Genomic DNA, 19,236 nt, shown 5'->3' on the forward strand with positions numbered 1-19,236 from the left:
TTTATTTCAAGCTCACCTACAAACCTACCTTTGATTTTGGTTGTATTTATGGACTTACTTATTCTCTCTTGTCAGACTGCAATCAATTGATTGAAATCCATAAATAATAAATATCAGATTTCAATTTAAGATGCAGTTACAAGATGCTAGCGGAAGATTTTATGTACTTGAGCAACTTTTTATAGCCAACCCCTCCGGAGTCAAATCCTGCCATATTCTAGTGCCAGGAAGCTAATGGGCTTTCCTGCATGTTTCTCGAAGCCCACGTGACAAATCCTATACGGGAACTGAAGGGAAGACACTCGCGCACCTGTTTGTGGAAGCGTTACATAAAACGTCCTGCGACATAGTTTAGCATCTACCAGTAAGATGAGCAACTTGACCTAATTTAGCCTTTGTAGGATATATGATATTAAGTTAACTAGAAATGGGGGAAAATAAAAAAAGACAAACTAACATGAAAAAACACATTTTATTGCACTTAAGTTATAAGAAAATAAAATTTCTAAGTGAATCAAACCATAGACACAATCCCTTTAAAGGTTGTTTTCCTCCAACATGTCAGGTTGTTACATAACTAAAATTAACCAACTGGAATCTGATTGTTTTAAATCAGACTATAAATAAAACAAAAAAAAAAAGGAGGAAAAAAGATCGCCTAGGATACAGTGTTAAACCACTTTCACAGTTCAGCTTGAGTTGTGGCTCTTGGAGAATGAGGCAAACCATTTGACTCTTTCCTTTCTCATTTTGTTTCATGTGACATGTTTACAAAAACCGAAGTTTTTGCTCTGTCAGTTCCTCCCAGCAATAACTGTAACAGCTGTTGTTTTTTTTCCTCAAATACTGTAAAACACTAAGACTGACCAGCAACTTTATTTTCATTTTTGTATTTTATAATATTTTTTAAAAATTTTGTCAGTTTTTTTTAATGTATGTTCATTCCATTCACCACAGCCCTCACAAAGAAAAATTTCCCCACAGAACAGGCTGCAATAGCTTTGTTCTAAGGAATGTGTTTTAATTTTTGCCCAGAAAAAAAGAAAATAAGCTTTGCACACACACTCAATTCTTTATTTGCAGGCAAACTTCACTCTTAATTGTCTGAAACTCTTCCACTCTCAGCCTCTTAGAGGCACAGTTGGCTCAAGTTTCAGTGGCAAAAAGTCTTTTTCTGTAACCAAACTAGAGCAAATTTGGAATTCAGTCTGGGACTAAAACGTCACAGCAGAAAAAAAATTAAAAAAAAATAATTTGCTTTTCTTTCTTTCATTTAGCAGCATAAATAAGTTTGGCCACTGGGAATACAGTACAGGGGTGGGACAACAATCCCGTAATTGAAGACCTACTTCTAGCACCAGCATTGCGAATTAAATCCATCAGAGGACTCTCAAAACCCAGGACAACTTGCCACCTCAGAGCAACTTATGCGTTGAAGAGTGTAGATGGAAGCAACAGTAAGTAGATTAAACAGAGGCTAATACTGTGATTGACATTGGCAATGGTTGGCAAAAAAAAAAGAGGAATAAAAGAAAAAAAAAAAGAAAAAGCTCTGATAAAACTGTACAAAACAATTCACAGTAATATTTTAGCTTTTCCACACCAGGAATGGACTCTTTTGTTTTTGTGTTTTCATTACAGATGCTCTCTAGTTTTTGAAAGTCAACCAGTGACTGCTGGTAGAGGTTGGAAGGGCCGGCTGGAGGGCGTCCGCCCCAGCCCCTGCCCCAGTGGGGCCGGGGGGAGCGCGTTGCTTGGAGGGGCTGCCGGGACCCGCTGGCCGGGGGCTGCGCCAGCAGACTTGCCCGGGCAGCTTCTTTCAAGAGCTTTGTGGTAAAATAACCTGTTAACAAGAACGGTAACTTTTTTTTTTTTTGCCTCCAAATTGCTCCAAGAGCAGTTGGAGGAAAGTAAAGAAATAATTGCACCTGGTTTCATTTCCGAAGTCGTATTTTTGCAAAGCTGCCCCGGTCAAAAGTGTAGCCTTTTTATGTGACGAGACAGCAAATGCCTCTCTTGTCAGTTATAGTTTGTCATCTTTGTCTTCTCCTTCGTAGTCTGTAGGTCTTTAGGATCTGTTGCCCCAAGCCAACATCCTGCACCACCAAGGAAAGGGATTTTTTTCCTTTTTCTTTCTTTTTTTTCTTTTTTTTTTTTCTTTTTTTTTTTTTTTTCGGGGGGAGGGAAAGGAGAACATCGTCTACACGTTTGGACAAATTCATCTTTCTGCCCTTCACTTCATATCCACGTCAAAGTCCAACACCAGCAGCTTTGTTTCCTCAGTCCCGTTGCGGCTTCCAACTGCACACACCAGCTTTGTGTTAGAAGCTCTGATCCGCCACACGACGCCTCCACTTCCCCCGCTCTCCAATGTGACTAAATTTCGGATAAATTCACCCGTTTTCAAGTCCCAAAGTTTTACAGTCCCATCATCTGAGCTGGTAATTACAAAGTTCTTGTTGAACTGTAAACAGGTCACAGCACTCTGATGCTTGTTGGGACCTGTAACAGTAAACCAAAAGCATTTTTATTTGTCATTGGAAAGCAATGTCAGCACTGCATATAAAATAAATACCTAGCTATCTGCATACAGCTTTTTTTTACCTAGATGCATTAACTCAGGTTTTGTGCATTAAGAGGCACAGAAGCCTTGCTGTGCTTTCAAAAAGTAAATGCAGGTATAGAAAAATCCCCCCGTATTTCCTTCTGTGGTACAGTGATCTGGTTTGGTTGCATATAACCAGTGGGGCAAGTGTGCACATGGACAGGACATTCATGAAAATGAACTTAACCATCCAGAATGAGATGAACACTGTGTTTGTCTCCAAGTTCTTCTGAAGTGTTACTGAGCAATTATCAGTAAATATTGACAGTTCTATATTGACATATAAATATATACTGTTAAAACAGCAGTTTGCTTTACAGTGAAATTTAATTTTCTGCTCCAGCCAGAGATGCTGCATATGATGTACAGGAACAACTTAAGATGGTTTTTTGTGAGGGGAAACAAAACAACATGTTTGTGTGCACAATGCCTGAGTGACAACTGCCACAATGGAAATCTTTCTTCTTACTGAAAGAAAGAAAACATCTTCCACTCATTTCTCTTGATTTATTGCAACAGACAGTGTACTTTGCCTCCTGATGCAATTAATCAGTAGGCTTGGAAACATCCAAGTGACACCTAAATAAATACGTTGAATGTCTGTTTTGAGATGTCATTTCCTACATATTTCTGTGGCCTATTAGGCTAATGTACCCATAGCAAATTGCTATCAGTCCAGACCATCTGCCTTTCATAACAGGCAAGTGATTTGAATAGACTAGATTAAATAGATTTTGTTCTTCTAATTCAGAGAAAGATCATACAGCTGTCATCAGAAAAATACTGAAGTTGTAAGTGGTCTGTGCTTGGGTTTTTTTTTGTGTGAATCTGCAGTGTAATTACCACAGGCAGTTTGATTTACATGAAGGTAGTTTAAGCTCACCTTGCAATGTCTGTAAACATTGTCCTGTTTTAATGTCCCAGATTTTGACTGTAGAATCGGCATTCCCAGACACGAGTATATTGTCCTTGAGTTCCATTCCACTGGTGAGAGACTGGTGGCCTGTCAGCGTGTGAATGCAGTTGCCCGTCTCCACATCCCAAACCCGGATGGAAGTGTCGAGAGATCCACTCACCACATGGACACCATCAAACTACAAGAAAGGCAAATCTATTACAAACAATTACACTAGGATCTTACAAAGGCCATTAAGCATTTGATTCACTAACTGCAACATTAGATACTCTCTCTCTCTATATATATATGTATTCAGAAACTGAATGACCAAGCAAGAATTCGGTCCAAGTAGAGATGGCCACATTTGGTATCAGAGCAGGCGATTCATGGTGAGTGCTAGTCCTGTTGAAGAGATGGTCTGTGAGGCACACGGTTTTGAGCAGAATATAATATAATTCAGCTCTCTTGAACACAACAGAATCCTGTCTGTACTGCAGCATGTGATGGTAAGAGAACGTTGCTTTCCTAAAACAGATGTTAACAAGCCAAAGCTTTTCACAAGTCAGAGGGACTTGAAGCTGGAGAAGGGCAACAACATTAATCTAGAATCATCTAACAAAAGCCAAAACACAGGAAAATGGAAGGAATGGAATTGAAAAACACTGGATTTAGCCATTTTATAGTCAGAATTGTATGCAGTAAGGAACTTTAACTTCATAGTCATTGTTGGGAAAAGTACACAGGCTACCACAGATATCCAGAGTTTCTTGGATTTTTCTGGACATATTTATAAAAATATGTAGACCATGGAGAGGAATCAGCTGAGAGATGAGACACTTCTGACCAAGAGGACTGAACATGTTGAGAATTTCAAGATGGAACGTAACTTGAGTGATAGTGACAATGACATAAGTGTTCAGGATTCTCAAAAAAGGAAGGGAAAAGAGTAGTAGAATAAAACCAGTGGGCTTCAAGGAGGAATACTTCAATAAATGGAGACTTCCTTCCCATGAGGTTTTTATGTATCTATTCTCTGAGGGGAAGAAGAGTTCAGGGGAGTTGGCACTTTCTTAAGGACACAAACTGTCCTCATGTAAAGGAAAGATAGGAAGTGTAGTAAATTACCAAGACCCACTTGGCTAAAACACAAGGAATTGTACAAAAAGTAGAAACTAGATCAATAGATGTGTTTAAAAGAGCACGCTGGGCCAAAATCAGAAAGGCAGGGCACAAAACAAGATAAAACTAGCAAGAACCATTAAGGATGATCAAACACTATTCGGTAAGAAAAAAAACAACGCAAAAAACCCACACAAGCAAAAAAAAAAAAAAAAAAAACCCACAAAACAAATCAACAAGAGGAAGGCCAAACTTAAAAAGCTTATGCATGCTTAGTGTGAAGGAAACACCAAGTGAGACCAGCTATTATATTTAACTTTTTAACTATTATATTTAACTTCAGTCCGCAGCCCTCGGAGCAGAGACTCACAGCACAAACACCACTGTCAACTGAGTACAAACTTCTGCTGGAATGGGGGGAAATAAACTCACAAGGCAAGTTGTTTTAATACAAACTCAGAGACATCTGCTGTGATCTTTGAGAACTCATGGAAGACAGCCAAGTTTCAGATGGCAAATACAATTATTTTCTTATTGAAGGAGATGATGACGGGAGATGGGGAATTATGGATTGGTTAGCCTAACTTCAGTTTCTAGAAGGAACTAACAAATAATCTATCTGGTTGTAAGCCCTCAGTAATGCAGTAAGTAGCAGCAAACAGATTTGTGGGAAAATGATCTTAACCAATATGAGCTTTTTCTGTGACTGAGTAAAAAGCCACGTGAAACAGCAGATGCCTTGTTTGTATTTTCACAAAGAGGGAGGCAAATTTGACTCAGGGATACCATCCTGTTCAGAACTTTATTCACAGCTTTATTAGAGACAGTCGAAAGAGCTTGGGGGTGGGTGTGGTATTTAGTACTTTCATTAGGATTTAGGTGACATTTGAAATGGTAGAACTGATCCAAAGCAAAGAGTGTAAAATTCAAGTGAAAATTGTGAAGACCTGAGCTTGGCAGGGAATGATGAATGAAGGTGCAGCTGCAGCCAGGGAGAAGGATGGCTGGGCAGGAGTCTTTGTTACAGCTAGGGCAGTGCCACACTGCTTGTCCATGAGGACTGACTGGTATCTAATAATGGTGAAGAAAGAACCAATTAAGGGAACTCAACTATTTGAGACTGGTTCTTTTTATAAAAGCTGCAGAAAACATCTTGGACATCTTGAATCTCTACAGTCAAACCTGGTTGAGCATGGCACCTCGGTTCAAAAGAATGTACAGAGCAACTGACACATACAGGCTGTTTATCTGCTGTCTACATTGCATTTCTGGGGAAAATAATACAGTAAAAAAGACACTGTAGTATCTGAAATAGGGGTATGCTATATAAGGCATGTAAAATAACTTTCTCCTAGGCATTGATAAGACTTTGACTAGAATTTTGCATCCTGTTTTGGGCACCCTGCTTTCAAAAGAGATGTGAACAATTTGAGTTCAGATAAAGGACAAGGAGTGCTAAGTAGCCCACCAGACTGGCTGGCTGGAAATACTACACAATGTTTGTTTTTTTCCTAAACAGAACCAAACCAGACTGACATAAGAAATGTTGAATTCCTCCCCCTCTCCTGCAAATTAGCTGTATTCCATATGGTTTATAAACTTCAAGACTTCCTAAAACTGTAAGCACCTGTAGCCTCCTGTCCCTCAGAAATTTGTTTTAGAATACCAAGTTTCATTTACAAGGTGCGAATAGTATCAGTGTGTGCAACATAAACCCAGTTATTTGATGCATTATTACTACAGTAGCCAAGTGAGACATGAATACTCAATAAGCAAAGACAAGAGCCACTGGTGAAGATAAAGCAGAATAACATACACTGTTCCCAAACTGCACTCGATGAAATCCAGCCTTTGGCATATTTTTAAGAGATAGGCAGGTAGTACAGCATTTTTAACTTGCTGCTTGTCCAGCGAATCCTCCTCAGCATATGAATTTAAGAGAAAGGCTTGAGATTTTTGGTAAATTTAACCACATATTTTGCGAAAGGAAACCAATTAGGTATTTTGTTCATATGTAACCTATTATGGCAAGTGATACCTTATGATGAAAGCATTTATGAAGAATGTCTCTAGCACTATGCTTCCCTTTCTGAGCCACAAACCAGAGTAGTTACAAGCTGAATGCAATTTCCCGAATTTGAATGGTCTTTGTAAACTTCTTTTTCAAGTCCTGCCAGATTGTGGTGAGAACAGGCACAAGCATGAAATTAATTTATTTCGCCTTTCAACGCCTGGAAGTGATGCTTTCACTCTATGAATGAACATGATGATCTTTTGGGTTAGTAAAAGGTAAGAAAAGTCTACTTGAGTCTGTGTGTATCTTTACCAGCACAGTTCTGCTGGTCAGGTGGGTGCCTGGTGGGGAATCCAGCCTTGCCACAGAGCAGGACCACAGTAATCTGCATCTACAGGAACATGTCTCTGTGGACAAAGCCTCGCAGTTGTAGATCTGGCTTCTGCTCAGGGAAGAGGAAGTAGAAGGCTGGAGATTGACACTGGAGTATTAAAATTTTAGGTTCAGCCTTCCTGGGAATTACAGTTTAGAACTGGAAGATAGAACTACAAACTAAGGATAAATAGTTCTGCATCATTCAGAACATTAATCCAGTGGGTTTTTTAGTGCATTTTCAATTACTATATAATCTGATTTATTTCAAATAATACCACTGGAACTTCTTTGGGAAACCAAAACCATAGCTCCAAAATACAAGCAAGGTTTCAAAGAAACCCCAACCAAACAACTCAATAACCCAGAAAACTACTTACCTTGCTGGTATAGAGATTTGGGCTTTATTGTATTGGGTGCTTTAAAAAAAAAAAATCTAAAAAAATCTTAGTCTCTAAATTAAGACAACATGTAACTAGTGTAACAAAATGGAACAGGGGAATACCACAAATGCTTCTATATTCTTGTGGCCTGTATAATTTTAGAGTCGGTACCCACAATTTAATAAACAACGTGAAACAGACCATCCTACAGTGTTACTTAAGGAAACTAAAGCAGGAGATAAAAATCACATACCTGTAATGAGTAGACTCTGTTAGTATGCCCTTGCAGCGTGTGCAGACAGGTCTCTGTCTCCGGATCCCACACTTTGACCATAAAATCATATGCACCACTTACAACCCTTCTGCCGTCATACTGAACGCACCGAACTGCAGCTACATGGCCCATCAGAACGTGTAAACACTGGCCCGTCTCTATGTCCCAGACTCTCAGTGTAGCATCTCGTGACCCACTGACCACTCTGGAGGAACAAGAAAACCCCCCCTGTACTTAGTATTGGACATAAAAATATTAAAACAATTAGACTCAGGTATAAACCAGTTAAGAGTTTTAATGTGGGACATTAGATAGCAATTGTCCACTATCCAGCAAAGATCTGGTTTGGCATGATATTTCAATCAGGGTTGCAAATGACTTGCGCATTTTTCTTTCTTGTGCTACCCGCCTCCTTACGATCCATCTATTTGCTATAGTGAGCAATCAGTATTTAGAAAGGCACTTCACTCCTGAACAGCAAAATGATGCCGTAAGAAATGAAGGGGGCTGTTGAATCTAACTATGAAAGCTTATGATGAATATGCTGAGCTTAAGCCAATGCTATGAGCATTCTGTTCTAAAGACTGAGTTAACTTATTGTAACAATTAAACAAGATCTTTAGAAGTTTTAATAAAGTAACTGTTGTTTTGCTTGATTTTTTCAGTTTATACTTTTAAAAGCTTTAGGCAAGAACAGAAATGAGAAGGAATTAATATTAATGGAGTTGATGAAAATAACATCTCATAATTCTTCAAAAAAGAAGAAATGCAAGGAAGAGGCACTGTCCAGCTCCATACCACAGCAAAGTCAAGGTGCTTTGCCAGTGTTCATTGAATCAAGGCGTGGTTTACTATTGCAGAAATGATTATATAATCAGTTAAAATTTTAATAAAATACTGCAGTGACGACAGAAAGTAATTCTGTAAAATGAGTAAAAGTTCATAGCATTGACAAAAAGGAGAAATTATTCAGAGTGTGGGATCACAGCATAACAAAGAATTAGTTTTGAAATAACACAGAATGTGCCTTTATAAAGGACATGACTCAATTCTCTGTTCTTTAATTAGCACTCATGCCTTTTCTGCTATTAATCATCTCCTCCCTTGTGTTGATTGATGCAGTTTAGAGTGAATGCTTCGCCTGGTTTGTATTTCACTCAATGCTGGATGAAGTACCCAAGTTGAACAGGCATTTTCTGCGAGCACAGGTGTGTGTTGCCAGCCGAACGGCGGCTGTAGCTGTGGACAAAGCCTCACCTCTTCTCGTGGAGATGCATGCAGCGCACAGTAGAGGTGTGTCCGTACAGGGTGTGGATACACTCGCCAGTCTCAGCGTTCCAGACTTTCAACGTTCGGTCTGTAGATCCACTGATGATGATGTTGTCCCTCATCTGTGATGACCAGACTCCGCCTGTGTGCCCAACCAGTGTTCTCAAACACTGGAAAGAAACGTTTTGCTTAGTTACCCTTTCGACAGAGTCAAATGGAACTTAAGAAAAAGTAATCTAGGAGGTAAGAGTAGTCTCTCATAGCAAGAGCCAGAAGACACCTGGAGACAGCTTTGTGACTGAACTAAAAAATCCCACCTTTTAGAAAATACTCATCAAATTTCTCTGTCCATTGTTGGTACTTCAACGATGAGGAATTCTCCCTGTAATCTTTCCCTTGATAAACTAAAATGTCTTTCCAAATTTCTCAATACAGGGCATGTTTTGCAGCCTTGAGTCATCTTCCTGCCATTTTTCTGAGTCACTGCAGGTTTTCTAATAGCTTTTTGAAGCATCCATGTTAGAACTGGAGAGCACATTCACTTAGTAGTTTTACCACTAAGCTATAAACCATATACTCCTATTTTTCTGTTTGTTTATCCAAGAAACTTTGCATTCTGTAAGCTGTAGCTACAGCATCAATATTGCAAAATCACATTTCAAGCCTTTTTTAGACTTTCCTGTTGGCCGGGAGAGAACCCCACACTACAAAAGCGCTGCCTACCTTCTTTGATCCCAAACGTACAACAGGATTTCTCACCACGCACAGACAGTGTTTGCTCACACCCACTTCTCTAAAGCCTCCGTCACTCTGGAACAATGACTTGTCTCTGTCTCTCAGCCTGTGTTTCTTACGAATAACGACTATATGTGCTTTCTCACCAGGCAGCAATAAGTGCTAATTAGCACAGACAAGAAGAGATCCTTGCAAGACCCCTCCAGAAAGATGCTCCATGAAGATTCTGCATTTACATTAACAACATGATCTCTATAATTACCCACTTTCTAACCCATTTAAATATGTGCCATGTTGATTTTTGCATTGCTCTATTTTCTTCTGTCATGTCATGGGGATACAGTCTTGCAGTGCATATAGCCATCTATTTCTGCACTATTATTTTTATCAGTCAAACCTGTAACTGCATGAGAAAAGAGGTCAAGACCGTTTGATGATCTCTTTTCCTGTAACTTAATGCTAAGTGGCATTAATTGCCGTGGCCTTCCTTTAACTGTTAGGTGACTCCTCTTGACGTAGTCCAGTATTTTTTATCTGAGATAATGTATCCTAAATAGTGTCTTATAGTTTACTGCATATAAATATTGATGCATTTTAGCCGTCTGGCCATCCTGTGGATCTTGTGCTCATATCTTCTGAAAAAACACCAAATTTATCCCCACAGATTACTTTAGAAAAAAGTCATCAAATACAGATTATCTGGCCCAACTGCAGTAACAAAAACATAACTTTGGTAGTTGTTTAACATCCTGCGAGTTTCTGCTGAAATGCTGTATTATCACTGTGTGGTGTATTTCCATCACATGAATTTTCTACCAAAATAACTATTTTTTTTTCTGCATCAGTGACAGTATACTAATTTCTGTTGTTAATATCCTGCTCTTTCTAACCTCCTTGGAAATGCCTGCTTTTTTTTTGCTGTACATAGATTTCTTGCCCTTTAACATTTTTTAGCAGTCCTCTGCAGTTCCTGGCTCCTGGCTTAATTCACTGCTAGCAAATCCATCTTTTTCAATTCATAGCTGTTACTGACTTTCACAGTTCCTGTTTTGCTTTTTTTTAAATTTCAACTGATTTGCTCATATTTTAAGAAATCATCCTTCTAAAGAAGTAAGGACACAGAATCCTTATTTTGGGCTTTACATCTGTCAAGGGAATGATTTAGTCATGTTCATTTGCACAAACCAACCTTTAGGGTTGTTTTATTTTATTAATTCTTCAGTGTCAGTAAGCACAAGGGCTGATACAGCACCCTTCCATCTTTCATATACTATTTCTGGCTCTCTGGTTTGGGGTAAATAGGCACACTAGGCTTTGTAATTACTTTCAAAAAATCACTAAGCAGGAACTGTAAAGGCATGCTCCTATGATCAATTGTATATATTTAAAGGAATATTTTGCTTTTGAGACGGAAGTACGAACAAAGAAAGTATTTTTCTTTTGAGTTTAGGGTGCTCTTTTCAATTTAAAAAAACCTGTAAATTTCAATCTGGGTTCCTTCATTAGACCGTTTGTTGTAGGGAAGCCAAGAGAGGCAGGGTGAGGCTGCCTATTGCTTTTAATTTTGTTATTCCCCACAGTTGTACTTCCAAGCCCATCAAGGATCTTCTAGGTATGCAAACACGAATGCTTAATACATTCAGCTTTAACGTTATAGCGTGGATACCTTTAACATCTTAAACATGTTATCCTCAATAGCTGTCCTGTTCACATAACTGTTTCATTAAAACAAAGCCAAGTACGCACAAAAAATACCAGTCTAGAAGGAAAAAGTACTGGTTCCCTAAGGCCTCTTCTGTATCCTTGGAGCAGTCACTTTAAAACAAAAAAACCTGGGTGCTGAGTAGCTGTGATGTTCTAACATGAGTGAAATGTTCAGTACTGTCTTTTTGATTGCACGTATTGTTTTGCTTCTCTAAGCCAGAATTAAATTATTGAACCTTATTAAATTCCTGCCTGAGCTGGATCTAATTTAGTAGGAAATATTTAAACCTAAAGCAAGTTACTTTTTTTTTTCCTTGGTGGCTCAGCAATATAGTAGCTTAGAAAGAAAAACAAAATCTATTTGAAATCAGAGCCAGTAGGATGAACACCCCATTTCAATAACTTGAAAACACCAGAAAAAATGCTATAAGACAAGTGAGAAAGTAAGATCCAGAGGGGCAAAAGAGGCTAAATTAAACTTTAAGGAAGATAAAGTAACATATCAGTCCAAATTCTTTAGAATCCATGTCACAAACGACTCCACAAGAATAGCAGAATTGCCAAGAGAACACAGATGCATGCGAATGGTAACATAAACAGCATTGCAATTTCGCATCACGGTGACTTTTCTGAACCAGACTAGTTTCTGCGTAGGCAAAGATGACCCCCATGTTTAGCGGGCATTTGCCGATTCCTGCACCAGACAGCTGCAAAGCGCTCCGTCTGAAGTACCAGTGCTCTACCTGTAGCTCATTTCCTAAGGAATTCAGCAAAATAGCTGCCTTACCTTGCCTGTCACCGCTGACCACACTTTCAGCGTGTTGTCATCAGAGCCACTCACTATTCGGTTCCCGCAGAACTGAAGGCAAGTGATCACGTGGTCATCGTGGCCCTTGAGCACCTGGCGATAAAGAACATGAAAACATACAGTCACAATTCAACACAGGAGATCAGAGAGAAGCGGGAGAAACAAAGTGCTCTTCTGATTCATAAACTATAAAATGCTAGACTTGCTTCAATAATAAGGCGGCCCCCTTAATCCTGCGTGTCGAGTCTAATTTACCGCCAGCTGGGACCAAAGGAGGTATTTTCCTTCCTCCGCGGAGCGATCCCACGTTGCTCAGCCAGCACACTGCAGTCAGCATGAGTGCACATCACCAATAACAGCGGCTCAATTAGGAACTGGACATTGCTCAGTTCCTCTGCAGTTATTCCATCTCATTATTTTTGAGTTCAGTTACTTTTACCTTTTAAGAGCTGTTACCATCTTGAACAAAAAGGATGGGGTTGTATTATTTGCTGCATATTTGTATTTTGGTGGTCAAGGCTGACTATATCTTTTTTCCTCCTCGCCAACCAAGCATTGTAATCTATTAAATGCCAAGCAGCACCAAAGTAAAAAAAACTAGAAAACTGTCAACTCAATTAAATACAAACAAAAGCGATTAATTTAACGTGCTGGCAACGTGGATTGGAATGTTGCTTTATAGAGGTGGGATTTTCAATGCTCGATTTGGGAAAAATACTGCAATTCAGTATATTTTACTGCAATACGGCAAAAAAAATCCTTATCAGAATACATACAATGAGGAATTTTTTATTTAAGATATCTGAACACTTTTCAAGATGTTCATTGAAATGAAAGGGGCATTTGGACAAAGCCTGAGGCTGTAATTTTAATAATAATTCCAACATGACTTGATGTGGCGTATCAAGGCAAGAAATACAGAGCTGTTGCCAGAGACATACATAAGTCACGGCCAAATAAACAGCAGGATACAGCCATAGGTTTTCCATGGGAATTTTTCCGTCCTTATTTTTATTATTTTGTTGTACAGTAATGAAGAAAACAAGCACATTGCCTTAAAACCTTAAAAGGCTATGAATATGGGTTTTCTTCACATTTCCGACTGCTTGTTCAATACCAGGTTTCATTAGACAGTTGCTATTTTATTTTACAATGTCATTAAAGAATCTGAGTAACCCCAGCCCAAAATCTTAACACAGAATGAAGGTATTGTCTTGTGCTGCTCAATTTAGAAGAACATGTATAAAGATAAAGCATGAAACGATCACAGAATAGTTGTGCATTATTTTTATGTTGTGACGTGACCCAGCTCTACAAATACATACATATATATGTCTGTTATGTTTAATTTTAAAGATAAGTACTTCCAATCAAGTTTCTGAGACTATCTGTCTCAGAGACACTGGTGTATGCACAGGGATTCACCAAACTGTACAGAAATTTTTAGAACAGCAGTGAAAGAATTCTGCCGTATGAAGAATCGCATTTTCATTTGCTAGTATGGTGCTCAGAAATTAATTTAAACCCAGGGTAAGCTGAAATACAAATTATTTTTTTCCTGTAACGATCCGTTGCTTTTTGTGCGTGGATAGTCTGGCTTGTCCAAAGAAAAAAAAAATAACCTAGGCGTTGATCCTGCTTTGTTCATGGCCCCATGCACAGAGCTCAGAAACTCACCTTAGGCGATTTCAGTTCTCCTCGCCGCCAGTTGGTATCAATCCTGTGTTGTCTAATGTAGGCGCTTTTCCACGGACTGTGTATAAAGCCTGGTTTGATTACTTTCCTCCGCTTGATATGTAATGGCTCATCAATCCCTAAAATTAATTAAAAAAAAAAAAAAACAGAGGGGGAAAGATGAGGCCATCCCAAAGAAAACAACTTCTCTCCCTCCCGGAGTTCTGCAATGGCCACAGACATCAAACACTGTGTTGACATAACAACGCTGGTATTGCCGTTTGTGCCGGTGACACCGCCTGCTCCCCAGCACTTCACACGATGTCCTTCCTTCTTGCTTAAGCATCATCATTACCATAGTCACGGCTGAACACACTCTAGTTCATCATTCCTTGATGGCTGCCTACCAGCTTGGGTTTTGGATTCCTCTTTCTGAGGCAACGCAGCAGAACGTTGTCCTCAAATGGGTATCGTCCAACAAGCTCCATAACCACTTGTATACTCATTTTGCAACCCTTCAGAAAGTGAAGGTCAGCAGTCCTCCTCTCTTGTAACCCAGCTTCATTACCTTTAGGTTCACTGACTCTTGAATATTAGTGAGCTCTTAAATTCTCTTCTAAAACCAAAAGGCTGTAGGTTTTTGGGACTGTTCGCTCCTGGCTGGAATTTAAGCATAGCTGTGCCCCTTCTGAACTGATGCTTAAATGGTAGTGCTTTGTTTTAGCCTTGCTACTACAGATAGATCTTTTCTTAACAATTCTCTCACCCATCTCTCTTTTCCATGCAGCTCCTCTCTCCACCGCATCTCATTACTGGCACAAGGCTTGTCTCTTGCCAGTGCGTGGATTCCCCTCCTCTCGTCTTTATCTGCAAGTCTTGAATCAACTGCTCCTTTGCATTACTGAGCACCTCACCAAGCCTGAGCAGCCTACAGTCCTATTCTGTCTGTGCTCTCATGCCTGGGCATAGTTGGTTTTATTTCTAAGCTCAGAAATGTAGGCACATACCCCTCCTGATCATCTCCTTTTTTTCATTTTGTCCTCTTAATGCATTTTCACTGAAATATCTAAGAGGGGAATCTTCGAGAAGATTTAAGAGGTCAGATACCTGGTTTCTACTGCACAAGAAAACTAATTAATTGACGTGCCATTACAAACAGCCAGATATATTCACACTGTCATGTTTTTAAAGCCTTTGCATGGACCTCTCACAAGTTCTTGTGGCCACACTCTGAGGCAGCCTGCCTGTGTCCAAGAGGGATACTGCTTCTGAAATCACATGCTTGTGCTCTGCTCCCCGGAACAGACTCCTTGTTCATATAATTCTCCTTAAAAATAAAAGCAAACATTCTTCCTGTGCTCAAATACATGGCAACTTCCCTGGGAGCCTTTTATTGCCCGTTCACATTACTGCTGAACCACTGCATCTTCTTGATTTGGCACGAGCAGGCAGTATCTATGTGGCTTCGGGCCTGTATGTTCCCCTCTAAGCAATCAAGTTAGCAACCTCTTCCCCCCACCATGAGCCATTTCTCTGTTAATTTTCCTATAAATGACGTGAAATTTTAGCATCCCTTCTACCTGACCATTGAAACAGCTTTTCCTCCATGTTATTTACAAACTGCAAGACTATATTATCATTTTTACATCTCATCTCTTATTTGCTTTGGATGTATTTTGAATAAAAATAATCCTTAAAAAGCAAAACCAGTTGTGTTTGAAAAACATACACCTAGTATACTTTATAAATAAGATGTTCAAACTGAACTCTAGTTTCATTTCTAGTACTCCACGGATTATTTCTGCTTCTTACTTTCAACAGAGATATGTACCACATAGCTCAAAGCATCACTACCAGTAAATTTAAAAGTTGCCTGAATTGCCTTTGTAAAACTTTAAGCTTATTATGTAAATGAACTGCACCTTTTGTGACAGCAACTCTTTGACCATTACATCCATCTTTTTGCTCAGCCTTACCCTCCTCTTTGCATTTCTCTCTCCAGAGAAGATTATCTTCGGCCAGAATTCTCCAGTAACGACAGGTCTGGGCTGCCTGCAGAAGGTCCCTGGGTTCCAGGAATGACAGCACATACAGTGCCAGCTACGAAAAAAGAAAGTGTATTCACTGAATCGCTTTTGAAAGGCAATGTGAAGTAACTTGAAGTATTATCACACATCAGGGGCTGAAATACAGAAAATTGAAACACTAAATTATTAAACAGTCTCAGAAACTTAGAGCTACGGTTTATTCCAGGGGGCACATGAAAGTATAACAATCATCTTAAGGAACTAAATCCATACAGATCACATCAGAAATGATACTTGTATTTGCAAGAGAGTAGATGTCAGCTGAAATCACTATTATATTTTTAATGTAATCCTCATTACTTTGAACCATTAACAGAACTATTACTAAACCAATTATGTCTATGTTATGTTAGCTAGCAACTATACCAAAAGTTCTTTTGAGAGTTTAACTAGAAAATGCAACACTCACCATGTGAGCAAATAGGAAAATATGTTGTGATGAATAACGTCACTCAGGGAGCCTGAATACAGAAAAAGTAAATGCTACGTGCACTCGAGTTGAAAAGCAGCACTGCAGCTGCAGCAACACTGCACACCTATCGCTCCGCTCTCATTAGAATGCACACACACTCCTCAGCCCTGCTACGGGGAGTTTTACAGACAGGGATGCAGAAGGACTGAAATATGGAACTTCGATACTGCACATAGTCTGTTACAAAAAGCATATCGGGAATCCCAACAGGCAGCAGAAGATAAACAGAAGATGAACTTTTCCATGTGACAAAATTAAAGGTTATTGGGGAGAATTCAGACCTCTGCTGACTGAGCAGAGCCATGTGATGACCATGATTAAACCCCACCACATCTCCACAAATATCTTCAGGTCTACTGAAGTCTTAAGCAGGGATAGAGGCACCTAAAACACAATCCGAAATACAGGGACAGCTCTCCTTAAGGGTATGATGACCAAGTGCAGCTTTTCTACTTAACAGCAACAGTCTCCCGAGTCATGGAAAACAGAAGAGTAAGAGCCAGGAAAGTCCCTTCCATGGCTAAAAACTCTGCAGAAAGAATATTGATAGAAGGCGATGCAAAAAACCTACTTACATGCTAAAACAGTGAGGTCTTTGTCAGTAACTAATAAGATGCAAAGGTTGCCAGGCAAAATAGATCATCCACTTTTACTTCTGCTTGACATCTTTTTGTGTTTAGGATTTTTTAAATTTACTTTTTAGTTGGAGTTATGATGTATATATATGGAATCTGCCCTTCAAAGCAGGACAGACTGAAATTCAGTAAGGAAGTCATAACCATAGGCTGTTGACCTCAGCAGATTTTTGACCTTATTATGTGAGAAACGTTTACTTTCAGTAATCTAGACCAGCCAGTGACTGAGCAGGAATTCAGTACAACAGAACTGTTTGCATTTTGACTGCATGCACACCTTGTTTGCAAGTCATCAGCTGCAGCTCACGTTGAACACGCAGGACTCCGCATTGGAGGGACCTGTGTTGTAAGTTATGCATTAGATCCCATACGCACCCCAGGCCATACAGCTGCAGAATCATCCTTCTGCCCCTGCTCGGGGAGTCGGCATTTGGGATCTGGTGCTAAGGCTCTCTGTTACAAGAGCAACGACTGCACCCATATTTTTAGACTTTCTGTCCTAATTTCTGGTAACGTAAAATTATTTAAGAAGTGCTGTTTCCCAACACACATCAGATAGTCCTGCACGCGGCAAGACCCAAACTTGAAAGAGATCCTTTCCATTTTTGCTGGATGTTCCTTAACTAATGGCAGAGTTTGTTCAAATATCACTTGTCCTATCTATACAGATACGGACGCTTGCTAAGATGGTGTTAATTAAAACCTGTGAGCCAACTGATTCTAGAAGAGGTTACATATGGGTGACATTTATTTTAGACTATATTTATCTAAATAGTCATCAAGGGTCAACATAGCCCACGATTGACTTTAAGATTAGCAGTGCGTAAAATATGACGTCCCTTTGTCTCAGCTCATGGATCTAGTTATACAAAAATTTCAGGTAGCAAAGATCTGACCTTTGACTCAATTGTGACTGCTCTCCGCTGTAGTGTTAATAATACCCAATAACAAGCAGCTTCTCTCCTTTTTCTTCACTCACACACGTGGCACCAACAAAATTTCTGTGGCTGATTTCAGCAAAACTCCTGATCTGTTGGTTTCTAGACCTGGTTTTCACAAACAAGTAATTTCAATAATTATTTCTAAAGTCTCAGCAAGAAAACAGGAGTACTCATTTCAGATTAATTGTTTGACTGCATGTTTCCTCAGGAGGAAAGCAAACATTTCCTTCATTATTCAGTTATTAAGCTACTATCTTAGCAGTGCTCAAAACGTTTTCGAAGAAAGGCCCTCCTGTCCAAATCAGCTTCTCATTCTGGTTAGGTAATAAAATCCCTGCATTGCATCCAACAGCACTGGAGGTAACTACAGATGTTAACGCAGAGCGACAGCCCAGGCGAGCGTGGTTTCACAGGGCGCTTCCATGGGGAAGCCCGGTCACAGAACTGCTGACCCCAACAAATGATTGCTGCCATCCCCCCCAGCTCAGCACATCACCCCCTCCTGCACCCAGCGTGACAGCTGGGGACGGCATCGCTGAGGACATCTGGGAGGAGAATCACCTTCAAAGATGAGAGTGGATGGTTGAGGCAGCTCAATGGGTTTTTTTTGTTTAACTTAGTTAATTTTGGTGACAGCGACTAGAGGTTAGGAAGCTAAAATTATTTCAGCCAGCTTTGCTGGTGAAGTCAGCCTTTGAAGCTAAACACTTGACAGTATCCCGGGTTCAAGAAGCAAAAACAAACACTAAAAATAAATTAATTGAATTAAGCACAAGTAGCTTACAATGGAGTCAAGAAACAAAAATGATACACGAAGTTTTACAGCTAAATAGCATGTCTTTTCTGTGAAAGAATTGGTAAAACCGAAATAACAACATGATCATTAGTTACAGCATAACTAGATCATTGGTTATACTTGAATTAATTTTGCCCCATAATCATGCAAAGACAACTGAGCTGCAAGTTACTGTTACCAATTCTGTATCAAATTTCCAGATTTAACAGATGCAGAAGTGGCAAACTATCCTTTGTCTTCTCCAAATATAAAGTCTTGCTGCCTTCCTGTGCCTCGGAACCAAGGCTGCCATGGGCAGCTTCTCCAGAAACAAGGCAAACACAGGGGCCTTGCCCAGCTCCTCTCCTCCCGCAGTGTCCTTCCCACTCGGGAAGGCGGCTGCCACAGGAAGCGCTGCTGGAAATACTAATCTCACGTCACATGTACTATGTTAATACTTGTTGCAAAAAT

The 19,236-nt window shown here is 39.7% G+C and overlaps 1 protein-coding gene across 6 annotated transcripts in view; it reads right to left on the reverse strand.

The window, feature by feature from the left end:
- Positions 1-453: 453 nt before the first annotated feature.
- FBXW7 (F-box and WD repeat domain containing 7) overlaps positions 454-19,236 on the reverse strand; it is a 179,490-nt gene continuing 160,707 nt past the window's right edge. For 5 of the 6 annotated variants that reach the window (XM_082051427.1, XM_082051426.1, XM_082051425.1 and 2 more), the window contains 7 exons: positions 15,832-15,955; positions 13,859-13,995; positions 12,161-12,274; positions 8,923-9,104; positions 7,645-7,870; positions 3,489-3,699; positions 454-2,502 (listed from right to left, as the gene is read on the reverse strand). In XM_082051427.1, coding sequence (XP_081907553.1) covers positions 2,234-2,502; positions 3,489-3,699; positions 7,645-7,870; positions 8,923-9,104; positions 12,161-12,274; positions 13,859-13,995; positions 15,832-15,955 — 1,263 coding nt within the window. In that variant the 3' untranslated portion in view covers positions 454-2,233. Of the gene's footprint in view, positions 2,503-3,488; positions 3,700-7,644; positions 7,871-8,922; positions 9,105-12,160; positions 12,275-13,858; positions 13,996-15,831; positions 16,038-19,236 lie in introns of those variants that run through there. The other variant, XM_082051430.1, reaches the window with a different exon arrangement.

Source organism: Streptopelia decaocto, assembly GCF_964273445.1.
Source record: "Streptopelia decaocto genome assembly, chromosome: 4".
Taxonomy (NCBI): Eukaryota; Metazoa; Chordata; class Aves; order Columbiformes; family Columbidae; genus Streptopelia; species Streptopelia decaocto.